The 15,679-nt window shown below is 31.2% G+C and overlaps 1 protein-coding gene across 2 annotated transcripts in view; it reads left to right on the forward strand.

Moving 5' to 3' along the window:
* Positions 1-2,490: 2,490 nt before the first annotated feature.
* Reck (Reversion-inducing-cysteine-rich protein with kazal motifs) overlaps positions 2,491-15,679 on the forward strand; it is a 46,042-nt gene continuing 32,853 nt past the window's right edge. For both annotated transcript variants that reach the window (XM_089705460.1, XM_089705461.1), the window contains exons 1-3: positions 2,491-2,778; positions 5,333-5,469; positions 8,351-8,406. In XM_089705460.1, the coding sequence (XP_089561586.1) occupies positions 5,394-5,469; positions 8,351-8,406 (132 nt within the window). In that variant the 5' untranslated portion in view covers positions 2,491-2,778; positions 5,333-5,393. The remainder of the gene's footprint in view (positions 2,779-5,332; positions 5,470-8,350; positions 8,407-15,679) is intronic.

Here is a 15,679-nt window from a genome sequence, read left to right on the forward strand (position 1 = left end):
CAACGTCAGATCCGATACATGGTTTATCTTTGCAATAACTTTTATTGGGGAATGGCGGGAACAGATGGATCCTCTCGCTCATGAATAGATAACAAATTTGAACTATGTTCAAACGGTATAATAGAATATTCTTTGTTCATGCTATATGCATCTATATGTAAGGTAAGGTATGTACATGTATATGTAAGGAGTAAAATGATGTGCGTCATCGTCATAGGCGATAAAAGATTTCTTTGAGTAGGTAGTTATATAAGTGTAGAAGTTATAGGTCGATATATCTCCCCTTAAAGAAATGTAAGATTGCGTCAAGAAAATATCAAGTAAATAGCAAGGAAATACATAGTACCTACCTAAGTTCCAATACAAACTCTATTGTACTTTCTACATCGTTCTGGAGCGATTAGACCGCCATCCAGTTGTAAGTTAGGTATTTTTTTTGTTTGTTTATATGTTGTAGATTTATAAAAAATATATATTTAAATGGACTGAGGATTAAATCTTTTCTTACGGATTTTTTGGGAACTGCAAGGTACCTGTACAACATAATAAACTAAGTACTTAAGTAATATGTTAGTAAAAATAACGTAAAGCAGTAAAGCTTTGATAAAACAAATGTTGATACAATTATACATTTTAATTCGTTTAAAGAAAATATATTGCGACAAAGAAATGAGGATTTATGAGCAAAAAAATGTCAAAGTTGTTGAAGTGCTGCACTCCAATAGCAATTTTTTGTTCAACGGTGTCTGTACGGTCTGCACGTTTCTTATAATACTGTTTGCTAAAAGGAAGGAAAAACTATTTTGTTTCAGAAAATCGTATATTTATAAGAATGTTGATAAGCAGTTATTTATTAATCCAAATCATATCATATATAGCAGCTACATACCTACTTAAAAATAATTATCAAATAGGAAGAGAAAGAAGGGGAAAAAGGTTAAATTTTTATCTTTATTTAGTTACATCTTTTTAATTTTTGATGAACTTTATTTCATTTTACCCATTTGTAAAATTCATAGACATTATTCCTTCTACTAAATGAATTATTCCAAAATCCCGCATAGAAAATAGAAAATAGGCACATCAAATTATACAGTGCAGTGTTCTTTGGCGCCAATTTCTGACATTCCACCCTGAATGTCCAGTGTGTTGCCACTTGACTTCCATTTGCAAATCGTTATTGCATGGGTCCGAGCACTTAACTTTTCAGGTAGACATCACAAAACGGTCGCTAACAAGGAATGGAATATTTAATGTCTTCTAGTTATGCTTTTAAGAAGTTAAAAACGCTTTTAATGTTAGGATAACTTACTTAATGATCTAAGTAGGATAACGAGAGAATGAAGTTCATTTAGAATTCATAGTATCGATTTTTAATAGTTCTGAGTTTGAAGCTTTTATTAAATACCTACGTAATTTCGTGAAAAAAGTTCACCGTAAAAAAAGGTGCAAAAAATAATGTATAAATATATAGTCTGAAAAATAAACAGGGCCAAGCAAAATGAAAAGATGTTTGTCTTCATTTAAACATTTGTAATAAAGAAATACGAAGCGGGACGCTTGGGTAAAAATATCCTACTTGAAAAACTATAAATTTTACTTTGTGTGGAACAACTTTCTTACGGCTACAGTTGGAAGCAATTGGCAAAGACTTAAACTTTGTGTTTGTCAAAGTTTGCTTGAATTTTATATAATTTTGCAATGTGTGGAAAATATCTTGTTTTCCACTATCATTTGTAACATTTCTGGATAAATATTTTGATGTGAAATTTGAACGAAATAAATTATGGATGGTCTGCTTTTATAGTTTGCGTGGACGTATCTTTTGATATATTTAACATAGTTTTATTTAATTAAACACAATTTAAATTATTTGAAATTTTAGAGATAAGAAGAAAAATTATTATTACTAGCATGATGATTGCATAATCAGATAAATTACGTACATTGATGGTTTGATACTTGTTTGATAGATTTGATGGTAGTTACCTATCAAATCTAAGGTATCCTAACAAATGAAATAAACATGGTTTTTAAAAAATAGCAATAAAGAAATCTAGTTATTACAAAATGAATTGTACAAAAATGAATAGGTACTTAGCTATAATTTTGTTTATCTATACTAAGATTGTTTGACTGTTTTATGTTTTATGATACTTAATATTAGATAAGATATTCTATTTAATTTTACATGTCTTGTAAGTTGTAAATTAGGTAAGTAGGTATATTATGATATGTAGAGCTTAGTTATAGACCACACATGCTTTTGTTATTTATCTGCCGGCAAGTTTTAACACTTCAGTTGTGGTCAGACTCATCAGTGTCACATCTGTGCTTCGCTTAAATTAAAAGTAATTTTCTTATGCAGAATTAATTAATGACTAACGAGCTCAATAGGGTTCATCAAGCGGAAGCACTCACGAGACAGCTATATACGACATCATGTATGAGTGAACAGGACGGACTGTGGGCTGGAGTTGAATGAATTTATGTCGGTCTATTTAGTTACGCGTCAATTTGGCGCGAGAAAGGTTGTGAGCGAGGTTAAGTTTCGGGTGTTGAAAAAAGCGCGCGAACTTTCTTTCACGTGACGTTTGTCTATGCTCTTATTTTTTTTAATGACCAGGATAGTGCTCTAATTTTTATGAAAGGAAGAAATGAGTTGTATGTTTTATTCTTTTTATTCTTGACTTGTTAAAAAATATATTTCGTACAGTGACTAAGTGAATTAAATCAGTGTATATTTATAGTAAAGTCTATATACTTAATTAACAAAAGGTAAGAAAATTTTATGTTTACACACTTTACAGATAAGCGGTAACCGGGAGTTCGCTAAGATAATGTGATAATATTTTTATTATTGTGTAAATATGATGCGGAGATGTGCTAATCAAACCTACTACCTCTATAAATCAAAACACAAATATGTAGAAATATTTATTATCAAGTTAGTACATATTATATTTACCTATTTAGTACCTAGATGTTCATATTTTATTATAACGTGTGCACTGACGCTTACCTACGTAAATGGATTTTTTTTATAAAATTACGTAGGAATTATTAGACAAAAATCTAAACTAAAATTATAAAGGGGAGATATTTCATTTATTGTTTAATTGTTGGTGTTTCTACATAAAAAATGTAGAGCGAATAAAATATACTTAATAAAATTAGAAACACATCTTTACTTTATTAATATAAACTAAGTAGGCTGGATTATTTTTCCCGGTTGAGCCTAGTAACATAATACAAAAATTAAATACATAATTTATGTAAATATAAATAAAATGCATTGCTGCCATACCTACTCTCCGACTTCTACCATATGATATGGCAGCTTATTATAATTCTTATGTAAAATAATATTATGTTAAGTTATTATTTTTTTAATGATCTCAAGGCAAATTGAAATAACATATAGATTTTATATAAGTGTGTCAATATATCAAATGCTCTCTTTCGTTGTACATCGGTACAGCCCCCCTATGCAAGTGGCTTTCTGTTAGCGTAGCGTTCAATAGAATAGACTGCGAATGTATGAGATTGACGTAAGACGTATCTACAGCTTACGTCAATCTCATACATTCGTAGTCTATTCTATTGAACGCTACGCTAACAGAAAGCCACTTGCATAGGGGGGCTGGGGTCCCAAAAGTTTTTTCTCTTCTGCATAATACATACATTCATCACCCAATAGTAGGTTTATAGACAACTAAAGCATTTGAATTCGACAAGGCTTTGGTATACGAACTTTTCCAAACGAAAAAGGTACGTAAACCTTATTTATGGGAAAACTTTTGAGATAAACTTACCGAGTAGGTAAGCGGGTGGGCAACTACTAACTAGAGTATGTACATAATTATAGCATAATGTTATTTATGTATGGTGAGTGTAGCCATGTTAATTACTAAAGTTAAATATTATTAAATTGTAAGCGTTTAAACTTAATGGCACTTGCTGAGTGAATTATAGTGCATTAGGGTACCTAATGAGGAACACGAACATAGGGGAACTACTATAAGATAATAATTCAAATTAAAAGGGTTGGAAAATTATCATAGAATATTTAATAAAATAAATTGCGACACTAATTATTATTAATCAATTGATTTACGTCAGATTTTCTTTTTTTCTTGTTGAAAATAAAATTTATTTCAAAAATATGCAAAAATGTCTGAAAAGTTAAATCTCACATTTTTAAATGAGAAGTCCATACTCATCTGTATTACAATTAGGTTTGTGGAATGATTATAGCATTGCTTTTTAAATGTAGCCCATTTAAGATTTGAATCAACTTTCTTTTCAAAAATGTGTTGCTCCTGTTTTGGTTTAAGTTTTTCTTCGCTGCGAAACTCCTGCGATGCTTTTAAAAAAGCAATTTGTCATTTAGTTGGTAACACTCGGAACAGGTGCCCGGATTGCGCCCTTTTCACCAAGATTTATTACCGGCTTACGAATTTTCCGATAAACAGACCTCGCAAAATTCGAGTTGAGATTAACAAGAATAAATTACTGCAAAACGCCAAGTTTGATTAAATTATATTGTTTATTGAGATATGAATATTTATGAAAGGATTAAATAGGTACATAACTACATAGATAAAATTGAAAAAATACAAAAAACATGTATCTAGTTAATGTAGAGTCTAGAGTACATTTCGTAAAAGAGAGTTATCGGACATAAGAAACAGCATTTTTTTGTATATTTATTTATTATTTGTAGAAATATTCTGTATTCAGTCAGATAACTGCAAAAAAGTGTGACTTCACAAAGCAGTGCAATTAAAAATAAAACGAGGAGAGTGGGAAAAGACTTGACCTACTACCGTTTTCTTTTATAGTGTCGCATGTTCATTTTGAATTCATATCTTATATTAAAAAAAAAAACATAAAAAAAATATATAAAAAAGGATGAATAAAGCTAATATGGATTTGAATAAGTTCTAATGTTGTAGGTACTTGCTCTCCGGCTTCGCCCGGGCTTACACTTGATATATAAAATAGGTACCAATAAGTAAAGAAAGAGCTTCTAACGGTAGGTAACTAAAAATATTTTTTTAAATAGATAGAATACCTAGTTTTTGGGTTAATTCGTTATACACAAAAAATAAAAATCTTTCCTCTTCTTAATATTCGCATAGATCTAGATTGTTAAAAAAGCTGAATTAAGTATGATTTGAAAACTCTATCATGTTTAGACAAAAATACTATTAATACAATCTTAAATGTATCAGTACGTCTCTATGTATCATCAAACGCAAACAATTTTTGTTTGTGAAACACGGCAATGAAAATTGTTTACGGATCATTCAAAGCTGTTATTTTTCAGATGTTCTGGAACGATGACGTCTCTAATGTTCTGGAATGCTGACGTCATGAACTAGGCAAGAATGTCGCGAGGAGACAGATATTGGAAGTGGAGGCTGATCTTTTCAGCTTTCTCGTTGGCTTTTGCTAATTCGCAAGGTGAGTCTTAAAAGATAATACTTAATGTTTTAAAATTCTTATGGAGAAGTTTGGTTATATATAAGTTCCTTTATCTAGAAAAGTTGTACAACCCTAAATATGTATTAAAAGTGACATAATATATTCCTATTAGGGCCAATTTTTCAATGCTTGGATAAAATTTATTCGTCGAATAATGTATAAAACTACCATTTTAAAAACATATTCTAATTGTCCGTCTTTGACAGTTTACGTGACATTTTAATATTATTGTGTAATACTTTATTGGACGGATAAGTTTTATCCAAGCATTGAAAAATGAGCTTTTACGAATTTTACGTACCTAGCAAATATTTTAAGCGAGTCCCAAAACTTACAGTGCGTAATAACAAAATATAATTTGCTAAAGTTATAACTGAAACCAAAACAAATTTATATTTTATATTTGCTCACATATTACAGACATTTAAATAATTAAAACTTTTTTGGCCTGCGCTATATGCGTACTTCTTCGCTCTTAACAGGATCTGTTACCAAGTTTAGGGTCCAAAGGTCTCACTTCAATATGTACCAGCCCTTATTTCCCCCGGGTTCTCGAACTTTCTCTATTCACAGCTTCCTTGTGAACTTCCCTTATTGATTTGGGCCCTTTATCGTTGCTTCGTCTTAAATTAATCAACTTCTATACAAATAGTAGATTTCATTTCTAATAGCTTAGATTTGTCTTTCACTGTAAATAGATTACGAGTAAATAAAAGCTTTGCTTAATTTGGAACATATTTTGGATTATTGGTGAATTAAAATACATATATTTAGATATAATGCTATGATCGTTTCTTTGTACCACTTAAACACATCTCGCCAAGATTATCGTCAAACCCTTTCAGAAAGGCTTAGGTACCTTCAGAGTACAGTATTGTGTGAAGCCTTCAAGGCCTCTACAACACCTATTCAATTGAATATCTTATATCAGTCGAGGTATAAGTTAGAAGTCTTTTAATAACCACATAGAGTTGATTTTATGGGTCTCCAATTTCGAATTGTACATGGAAAAATACAATGGAAAATAACTCGGCACAACCATAGTTACATAGATGGTAAAGCTATAGAGTATAGGTACTATGAAAACGTTGGGCTGTTCATAAATTAATTAATGTCGTGTTTCCATTAATTCATAATGAGATAAATGGCCCAGCCAATCAGCTAATTTACTTATCCAATGGGTTCGCACGCGCATTGCCTGTTAATTTCAGCTCATGAATACGTTATAAATGTTATTACGAATATTGCTTTTTGCGGGTCTCGTGGAAATCGGTGCTGTTTATCTTTAGATGAATAGATATGATAGAATATTATAATATCGAGCATCCTAATTATGGTATCTAGTAAATTTGTTGAAAGTTATTCGAAATACAATGGATATAGTGCAATGTATCATGATGTTTATGTATATGTTAGTTTTTTTTAGATATTTATAGCACAGCAGTAAAAAGCGTGCATTGAATCAGAAACAAAGCAGTCTGCCTAGGTAATCTCTTTTAGCTTGAATGTAAAGTTGGTTGCTATTGAAAAACGTATAGCCCTCGAACCTATAGTTACACGTCTATTTTAGTAATGAAAATATTATTTATTTATTTATCATGAGATTATGGTTTTACCTAAATTTTAACCTAAATCGGGTGAGCAGTTATTCTGTAAAAGAGCATCTATCTTGAAATGTATAACTTAAAAGTTACTAGCGAGTTAGCGACTCTTCTTTATATAAGCCAATAATAGAAGATATTATTGGGATTAGTATTAAATAAAACAAAATTCAATTGCAAAAATTATTTTATTTCAAAGATCACAAGAATTAAAAATAGGTATTCATGGTCGTTCAATTTATTAAAATTGATTTAGATGCGCTTCAAAGCCGCTATTAAGTGAAGCGTAGAACTGCTTTAAAATTGTTAGGAAAATGGATTATAATAAAATATCGTTAGCTTTATAAAATATAACGCGATTATACAGTCCAGTAGCTGTAATCATACTGCCTTACTAACTATCGAGAAGTGAGTATAATTTGGATCAACTTTGATGCAAACGAGTTATAGGCACTGAGTTATATGCACTTTCTCTAAATATTAATGATTCCGATAGAAGGAAGTAAATATGAAATAATTGCTCGGTTCTGGTTGCGATTAATAATGGCTAATTACTCTTATTTACGTAAGTTTCTCTACGTAGGGAAATATGAATTATCGGTGCGAAAGTTAGGTAATTTTCTGTTTCTGCTTCTTGTTTATGATGTTATTATTGCTGGGCACATAAATATTGTAATATTGAAAAATAAAATCAAACATAAGATAAAATTAAATATTTATATTTACCTATCTAAATAGTTGGGTACACATTTAATTTTTTTTAGAAATATTTTTTTTTGAAAAACATCCTGCCTAAAATTTTAGAAATTACACGTAAAATGAAAATCTTACAAGAGTTAGGGTCTAAATAATTTTGTTTGGTAAGCAACCCAAAATTACAGAAAGTAAATTTAAGTGTTTACAATTTCCAGACACTAGTTACTGTCTACTAATAAACAGAAATTAATTTTGCCAAGCTTGTTTCGCTAAATCTTAGAAAGCCGCGCTTTGAAATTCACTAGCAACTGGTGCTCATAAATAAAATTTAAACAGTAACTCAATTAATTTTACACCACCGTAAAGTTGAGAACCGTGTCACAACAGTATATAATCAATCCCGAGATCGTAATGTCGACACTAATTTTAATTGCCTCTTTGCTTTGACGACCATTATGGTATAGATCAAAAGCGCGGTAATAAATGTCGTAGATTTGAGACACAGCTGTTTTCGTAACAGATACTTACTCTAGGAGACTTATTGTGGCCATTTTTCATTGCAGACATATCAGCGTGCTGCGATAAGGCAACGGGAACATGTCGGAGCGTTTGCGAAAAGGTAATATGTTTTGGATTTTAGGGGAAAACAGAGTGGGACTTAAGGGAAATAGGGCGCAGTATTACTGTATTATTTACGGTTAGACTTTTTCCAAGTATGTATAAGATTCGGGTTGCTAAAGTAGATAATTGGAAATCGTAATAAGAAATAAATCTGCAATGCAACATTTGTACAGAGTGCTATTGAATAAAAATTTGAAATGAAAAAAAGTCAGGATATTGGCGCCTTTACATTATTTTAAAGTACGTCACTGGACACGAGGAAAATGAGGCGACGAGTGATAAGACAGTTATGTTATAGTGTGTAATAAGTAAGGAAAACTTTATGTTGCTTGTAGTTAATAAGATGAGGAAAATTTCTTAGGAAGGGTGGGAAAAGATGTATGAATAAAAAATACAATACAAATTAATAATATACATATTTGAATATTCATTCATTTATAGGCTGTAATATCTGGTGGAAATTCATGTAATTAACTCAAAGAAGTAGAAGTTATTTTTAAGCTTAGAGTTTTTAAGCTTTAGTATTAATAATAAATCGCATATTTTATTGCTTGTAGTTCCCCAGTAACAAAAAAGCATAACTATTTAACAAAATATTAAATTTCTCAAAGTGAAAATCTTAGCACATATGCCAATACACTCAGCATAGTGAAACGTAAGAACAATCTCTCATCTCTCTAATAAATATTTTATAGGTGTCCGCTATATGATTGGTATTTATTGATAAAATTCCCTCAAGCTTGCCGCAGTGTCACGTACACGCGTCCTGAATCTTAATCTCTTCCACAGACCAATCAAAGTTTTCACTGGCAAGTCAAATTGACTAATTAAGCCGATTTATTGCTTCCGAAGTTCCTCCGAAAGTTCTGCTATTTTTAACTAGGGTCATTCAATATTTGTACAATGATCTTTGATTTCATGGAAAGTATAATGCTTTGATCTATTCTAGAGGATACTGGATTCTTCCTGTGATAATGAGTTATGGATAGTTTAAGAGCTGATCGCTGATTGCGTTTGGTTATTTAAATTCGAATATTTGCGAAAATAATCCCTGACTGGTGCTGATATTTTCCTTTTATGAAGCGTGTTTCGTATGACAATAATTTTATATACCTAGTATATGAGCTGATAACCATAGTTTTAATTAATGTCACTTGGACAAACATATTTCATATCGTTTATGGCGTCATACTATAAGACATTAAAAACTTTATATCAAATGAGTTAATTCTAATGTAATACCAATTCTTATGTAGGTATAGTGAAAATAAAACGGTATAGGTTCGATAAATATCTTGTTAAAACTATTTTTAAGTTGACTCTATTTCAGCTTTATTAATTTTTTAGAAAACGTTATGAAGTATATTCATACTTTACGTTTCCATATTATACATATACGTTTTACATATATATGGAAACTAAATGCATTATATTGAAAACTGTACAAACATGGATTCTAAACATAGTTTATTCATCTAAAATATAGTCAGCTCTCGGTGCAGAAAGGCGTCCCAAGTAGCGCGGGCAATCAAAGCTTGTCACATACAGAATAGACTTCTGAGAAGGAGCGTTGACTGAATAAAGAAAATTATTAAATCATGTAAGCGGAGCCGGTAATACATTCGTTTTTAATTTCGTCTTGTTAGAGCCGGCGTGACGCGACTTCCTCTGCGCGACGTTGTTGGAATATCGTAACCGAATTACGTCCAAGTTTAATTTGTCGGCGCCATTAATTAATACGTTTGTCTATTGGGGTGGGAATGTCTTGAAATAGATTTTCGAAGTGTATTATTTATATGCATGCAATTATCTTTCATAATTCATATATTACCATTCGTCGTATTCGTTGTAGAAATATATGTTCTATTTATTTTTTAACATTTCTTAGCATTTGGAATAAATATATGCAGACTCGCTTGTCGATAATTGCATTGTCTATGAATTGTTTATTATATTTTATATTATGCAAATCTTAACAATGATCTAACTGAAATTACTTACCTTTTAAATGATGAATGATTGTTTTCAAAACTATTCTTCATATTAGTACTACTCAAATATATAACCAACTCAACTATATTTTTACAATCATAGCCTTATTTCCGTCAACAATACTAAGGGTCTATGAGTATCGAACCGATGTCATTACCCCTGCCTGTAACAACCATCAAGTCATTATGTCTGCCTCATGAGCTCTATTATGTATGCCTTTCACACAATATTCAAATTGATTGAACGAGTACCTTAAGGGTAATTAAGCTGTGAATACAAGAGGAGTGATACTTGATAGTTGATTTTTAATTAAGAGTATACCTACTAATATAAATTACTTTAATTTTGTCTTGGATTATCTAATTGTTCACGTAGACCGTCCTTTCTGTAGGAAAATCTTCAGCATAATTCGTCCAAGACACAACTAATCGTTAGATTAATCAAGAAGTAGATAACTGATTAAGGGAGAATGTCGTTTCCAATAATTTTAACATTTATGACATAATGAAAAGCTGGGAAAAAGCTAAAAAATCCATTTACATCGAGCATACAATATGTCCTCAAACATTTTTCATGCAATAGTTTAGCTGAAAACTGAAGCATTGTTGATAAGAGTTACCATAACACACTTTTGTAGCTTTCCATTCGAAGGTTCTATTGAATTCAAACGGAATCCTTTTTATATCTAAAGATCTATCAAACACGCATATTTATGCATCTTGTAAGTATACAAATTGAATATTTATATGCACGTCTTTCCGGTAAAGATTTCCTTTATACTGTGTACATATTTGTATAATATGATGTCATTAATGTAAATATAATACATACACTGATACATCTATTAGAATAACGAGAACGATTAACCAACAATAATTTGTTGTTTCTGAAGCATTTGTAGGCTATTTTGGTTTGGAAAATGTCCTAAGGGAAAAAGGGTCGAAAATCAACCATAGAAATGATTTTGTACACTTTGAAAACTATGCAGCTGACGGTCACTGATACCAATAATACTGTAAATGTATCACAGTTTGATATTGTTGAGAAATATTGTCCACTAGCACAAATTTTTGTAGTTTTAGAGTAATCTAGATTCTAGTGAAGTATTTACCGGATATTTTATTTATAATTGGAAATGAGTTTCTAGTACATTAAACAAAATTATCAATTAAATTTCTGCTCCTAATATTACTGAAGGTGTTATACATGAGTATAGTTCAAAGGATGTTTAAAATTGTTTTGATTATCTAGCACGATACTTGCAAAGGTCTTCTTGACCCACTTTCAGGATAGGGCTAACGTTACAGATATTACACCGTTGTATTATTTAATAATGTAGATGTTATTAATGTTTTTGGGAGATTATTATGTACATAATTCGTAATCTTAATTTTATCCTGACCTAAAATTGCTCTACATTGAGATGTAGAGCAATTTTTTTGAATTAATTTGTAAGCAATTCAAATAATTAAAACGCAGTTTACAAAATAATATTGCTTTTATCTATTGCTTTTTTGCCCGCCCTGCTAAAGCTCCAGTTTAAAATGTTATAATTTTAAAAATAAATCTATTAAGGGTATGGGTAAATTTTTTTTTTTGTACTTGTGTAGTGAAGACCAGTCGTCTTTTCCCCACCAATTACAATGCGATTCGAATCAATAGTCAAAATATAATAATACACTTTCATATTTTTTACACAGTTACATACAAAATACGAAACATATTCATTTTTTTCTGCTTTCATTTCCCTAATTCGTACGTACTTCGCTAATTAAAGTTCTTCTAAATTAAGAAAAGAGCGTGTGAATTGCGAGCTTCGTATAAAGTACGTATAAACGGATTCTTGCATGGTGCTACCTCGTAACTCGTGCAGGAATTTATGAAGTGGCAGCCAAAGGTTGTAAGGCTGACTATACATGTGTCGACTTCTTTATGACTGACTCATCGAATTTGTAAAGTTGTTAAAATAAGGATGATGGTGTTTGTAACTGAAATTTTAATTACAGAAATAAAAGTGTGTGGGTGTGATTATATGACATCAGATGTAGTAGATACATATGGGTAATTTCTTTCGAATGGTGGTAAATTTTTAAAATATGTATTGACGTTTCAAAAGTGCTTCTCGAAGACTAATTGAATAAATATGTAAATGTTTGAGTTTTTGAGTTTGAAATGTTCATTAATTGTTATTATGTTATCGAACACTAAAACTATAGTGCTAAAAGATAATGAATATGTATATTGATATCGATTCTCATATTATTTATTAGTTAACCAGAAAATTAAAAATAACGAATTCTCTTAAATCCATATTAGCGAACTGATAACATTTTTGCTACATCGTTCCGTATCTAAGAAGCTTAACAGTAAGGAGCCGCGAAAAACATATTGCCCATAACTAAGTCGTATCTAGCGCACGGGAGCTTGTAAACTTTGAGATAATGTATTTGTTAACACATGTTTATTGTGTATACACTGCGCCTTGTTAGTTTTATATCGTATCTGTGTGAGTTTTATGTTGACAGGAATTTTACTAGGTTACCGACTTTTTGATAAGATGAGGAAAATGCCTAGCGTTTAGCGCTTATGGCCTAGTCAATGTTTAAATAGTATAAAAATAGGAATTCATTATTCAAACATTTAAAAAAATAGAAAAAAAGAACCATCTTGGGGCGGGATTGGAAGCTGTGACATTTGTCTTTGTCTGCTAAGTGCTAAGTCTTAATATCGATGTTTTTTTTATCCTTTTCTTATTCTTATAAATAGAATTGAAATATGTGAAGTATTTAAAATAAAAACACGTATTGTGAAACTAGAAAAATATTCAGCAATTCAATGTTTCGTCTACAACTCTACATTCAATATTGACGGTGGGAGGTCTTAACGACATGTCGGAAAGTCGTTAAAGATCGTAAAATTAAACGTCCATAATAAGTTTTATACAGGGTGTCCCAAAAAGTAGTGATATACTGAAGCTGGGAGGTAGAGGACTTAGAGGGCTATCCGAATCACCCCCATGTGTGTTATGCGATTTTTCGTATTTTCGGAGTTATTACATTTTTTTCAATTTTTCATCTATCGCCGAGTACGATGAGATTTTTATTTATGGTGACGTGAATTATTGCGCTAGATGCTTGATTTTTTTTGTGTGCTAAGCTGAAAGATAGGCCAATTCAGTATGGTAACATTTACTATCGTTAGATCTTTGAATGGAATAAAAAAAAGAATTAAATGCCAAGAAAGATAAAATTACCCAGTATGTTCATAACTTCAAGGGCCCATAGAAAAATAAAATCACATAAAAAAGGTTTTCCATTTGGCTTTTAAAAACTTGCTCTATCGATCAGGTAGCTACCCTAAAAATTTCATTTTATTATTCTGAAGGCTTCAATCGAAAAATTGAAATCTAAATGTGGTAAGTGCAAAATTTTTATTAACATGATGATTATTAAAACCAATAAATAGGTGTTTAAAAATGAATTTTTTTAAAATAGCCCCGCTGTTGCTCAATGCAAGTGCGACATCACCGTAAAAAGTTGTCTTTTTAATGTCTGAATGCTCTTTTATCATTTTTAATGGTTTCTTCTGCTACTATGAATTTCCGGGTTATTTCGTCCAAATTGTGGCAGTCTCTCGTCTTTGTAGTATCCCCACGGAAAAAATTCAATAGGGTTTATGTCCGGAGACCGTGGAGGCCAGGCTAAAGGGCAAAAATACCCTGAAAGATGGATTGGTCGTTGCAGCCTGCGCATGCGCCGGTGACGCCTGCTTTAAAGCCTGGCCTCCACGGTCCCTCGACCTAAACCCCATTGATTTGTTTCAATGGGGATACTAAAAAGACCTCGGCTACTTGAGAGAATGTCCCAATTTGGACGAAATAACCCGGAAATTCATAGTAGCAGAAGAAACCATTAAAAATGATAAAAAAGCATTCAGACATTTAAAAGACAACTTTTTACGGTGATGTCGCACTTGCACTGAGCAACAGCGGGGCTATTTAAAAAAATTCTGGTAATTAAACACCTATTTATTGGTTTTAATGATCATCATGTTAATAAAAATTTTGCACTTACTACATTTAGATTTCAATTTTTCGATTGAAGCCTTCAGAATAATAAAATGAAATTTTTAGGGTAGCTACCTGATCGATAGAGCAAGTTTTTAAAAGCCAAATGGAAAACCTTTTTTATGTGATTTTATTTTTCTATGGGCCCTTGAAGTTATGAACATACTGGGTAATTTTATCTTTCTTGGCATTTAATTCTTTTTTTTATTCCATTCAAAGATCTAACGATAGTAAATGTTACCATACTGAATTGGCCTATCTTTCAGCTTAGCACACAAAAAAAATCAAGCATCTAGCGCAATAATTCACGTCACCATAAATAAAAATCTCATCGTACTCGGCGATAGATGAAAAATTGAAAAAAATGTAATAACTCCGAAAATACGAAAAATCGCATAACACACATGGGGGTGATTCGGATAGCCCTCTTGGTCCTCTACCTCCCAGCTTCCGTTCATCACTACTTTTTGGGACACCCTGTATAACGTGAATACTAAGTGGTTATTTTGCGGTGCAAGAAAGACAATACAATGCTATTTCCGATATTTTTTTGTCACTTGTCACATAGAGAATAGGCAATGAACTGGGCAGTGAATCACTCCGTTATTTTTGGCTTCAAGTCTAATGAATCTATTTTTATGTTTGCCGCATTTGTATTATGTAACATATTGATTATATTATGCACTTATTATGGTAGCACAAAAAACAAATATATGAAAAAATAAATGATGAGTAAATTAATTGAGAGTTATTTTAACACGGTATTTTATATTAATTTTAATGAAAAATGTCGATAGCGTTTCACATTTTAAAATAACATTACCTTAAAATCAGGGACAATCCACTCACAAAATAAAATAAACGTACAAAACACTAATAAGGTTTCAGTTCCTGAAAAATAAGCATCATAATTCATAAACAGATAAATTAAAGAAATGGATACCATTAAAAAGTAAACTATAATTCGTCAGTTCCCACGGAAGTATCGTTAAAAAAATATTTGCGAAGCATTTATAATTTTCAGTAGGTGCGGGCGATACAGTCGGCTAGTTCAAACGAGCGGCGCCTTTGATGTTCGTACGTATGATCTAAGTTGTCGCCGCAGACGCTTTTAAATGTATTTATATATACGTGTTTACATAGACGCTAGACCCGTCTATTTCTAGTTTCAATGAACATCTTGTGTTCGGTAGATACGAAGGGTTTCTGAATC

The sequence above is a fragment of the Colias philodice genome, chromosome 17 (genome assembly GCF_061535455.1).
Source record: "Colias philodice isolate Cphi_HAF_F1 chromosome 17, ilColPhil1 Martin Lab GWU primary, whole genome shotgun sequence".
Classification (NCBI taxonomy): domain Eukaryota; kingdom Metazoa; phylum Arthropoda; class Insecta; order Lepidoptera; family Pieridae; genus Colias; species Colias philodice.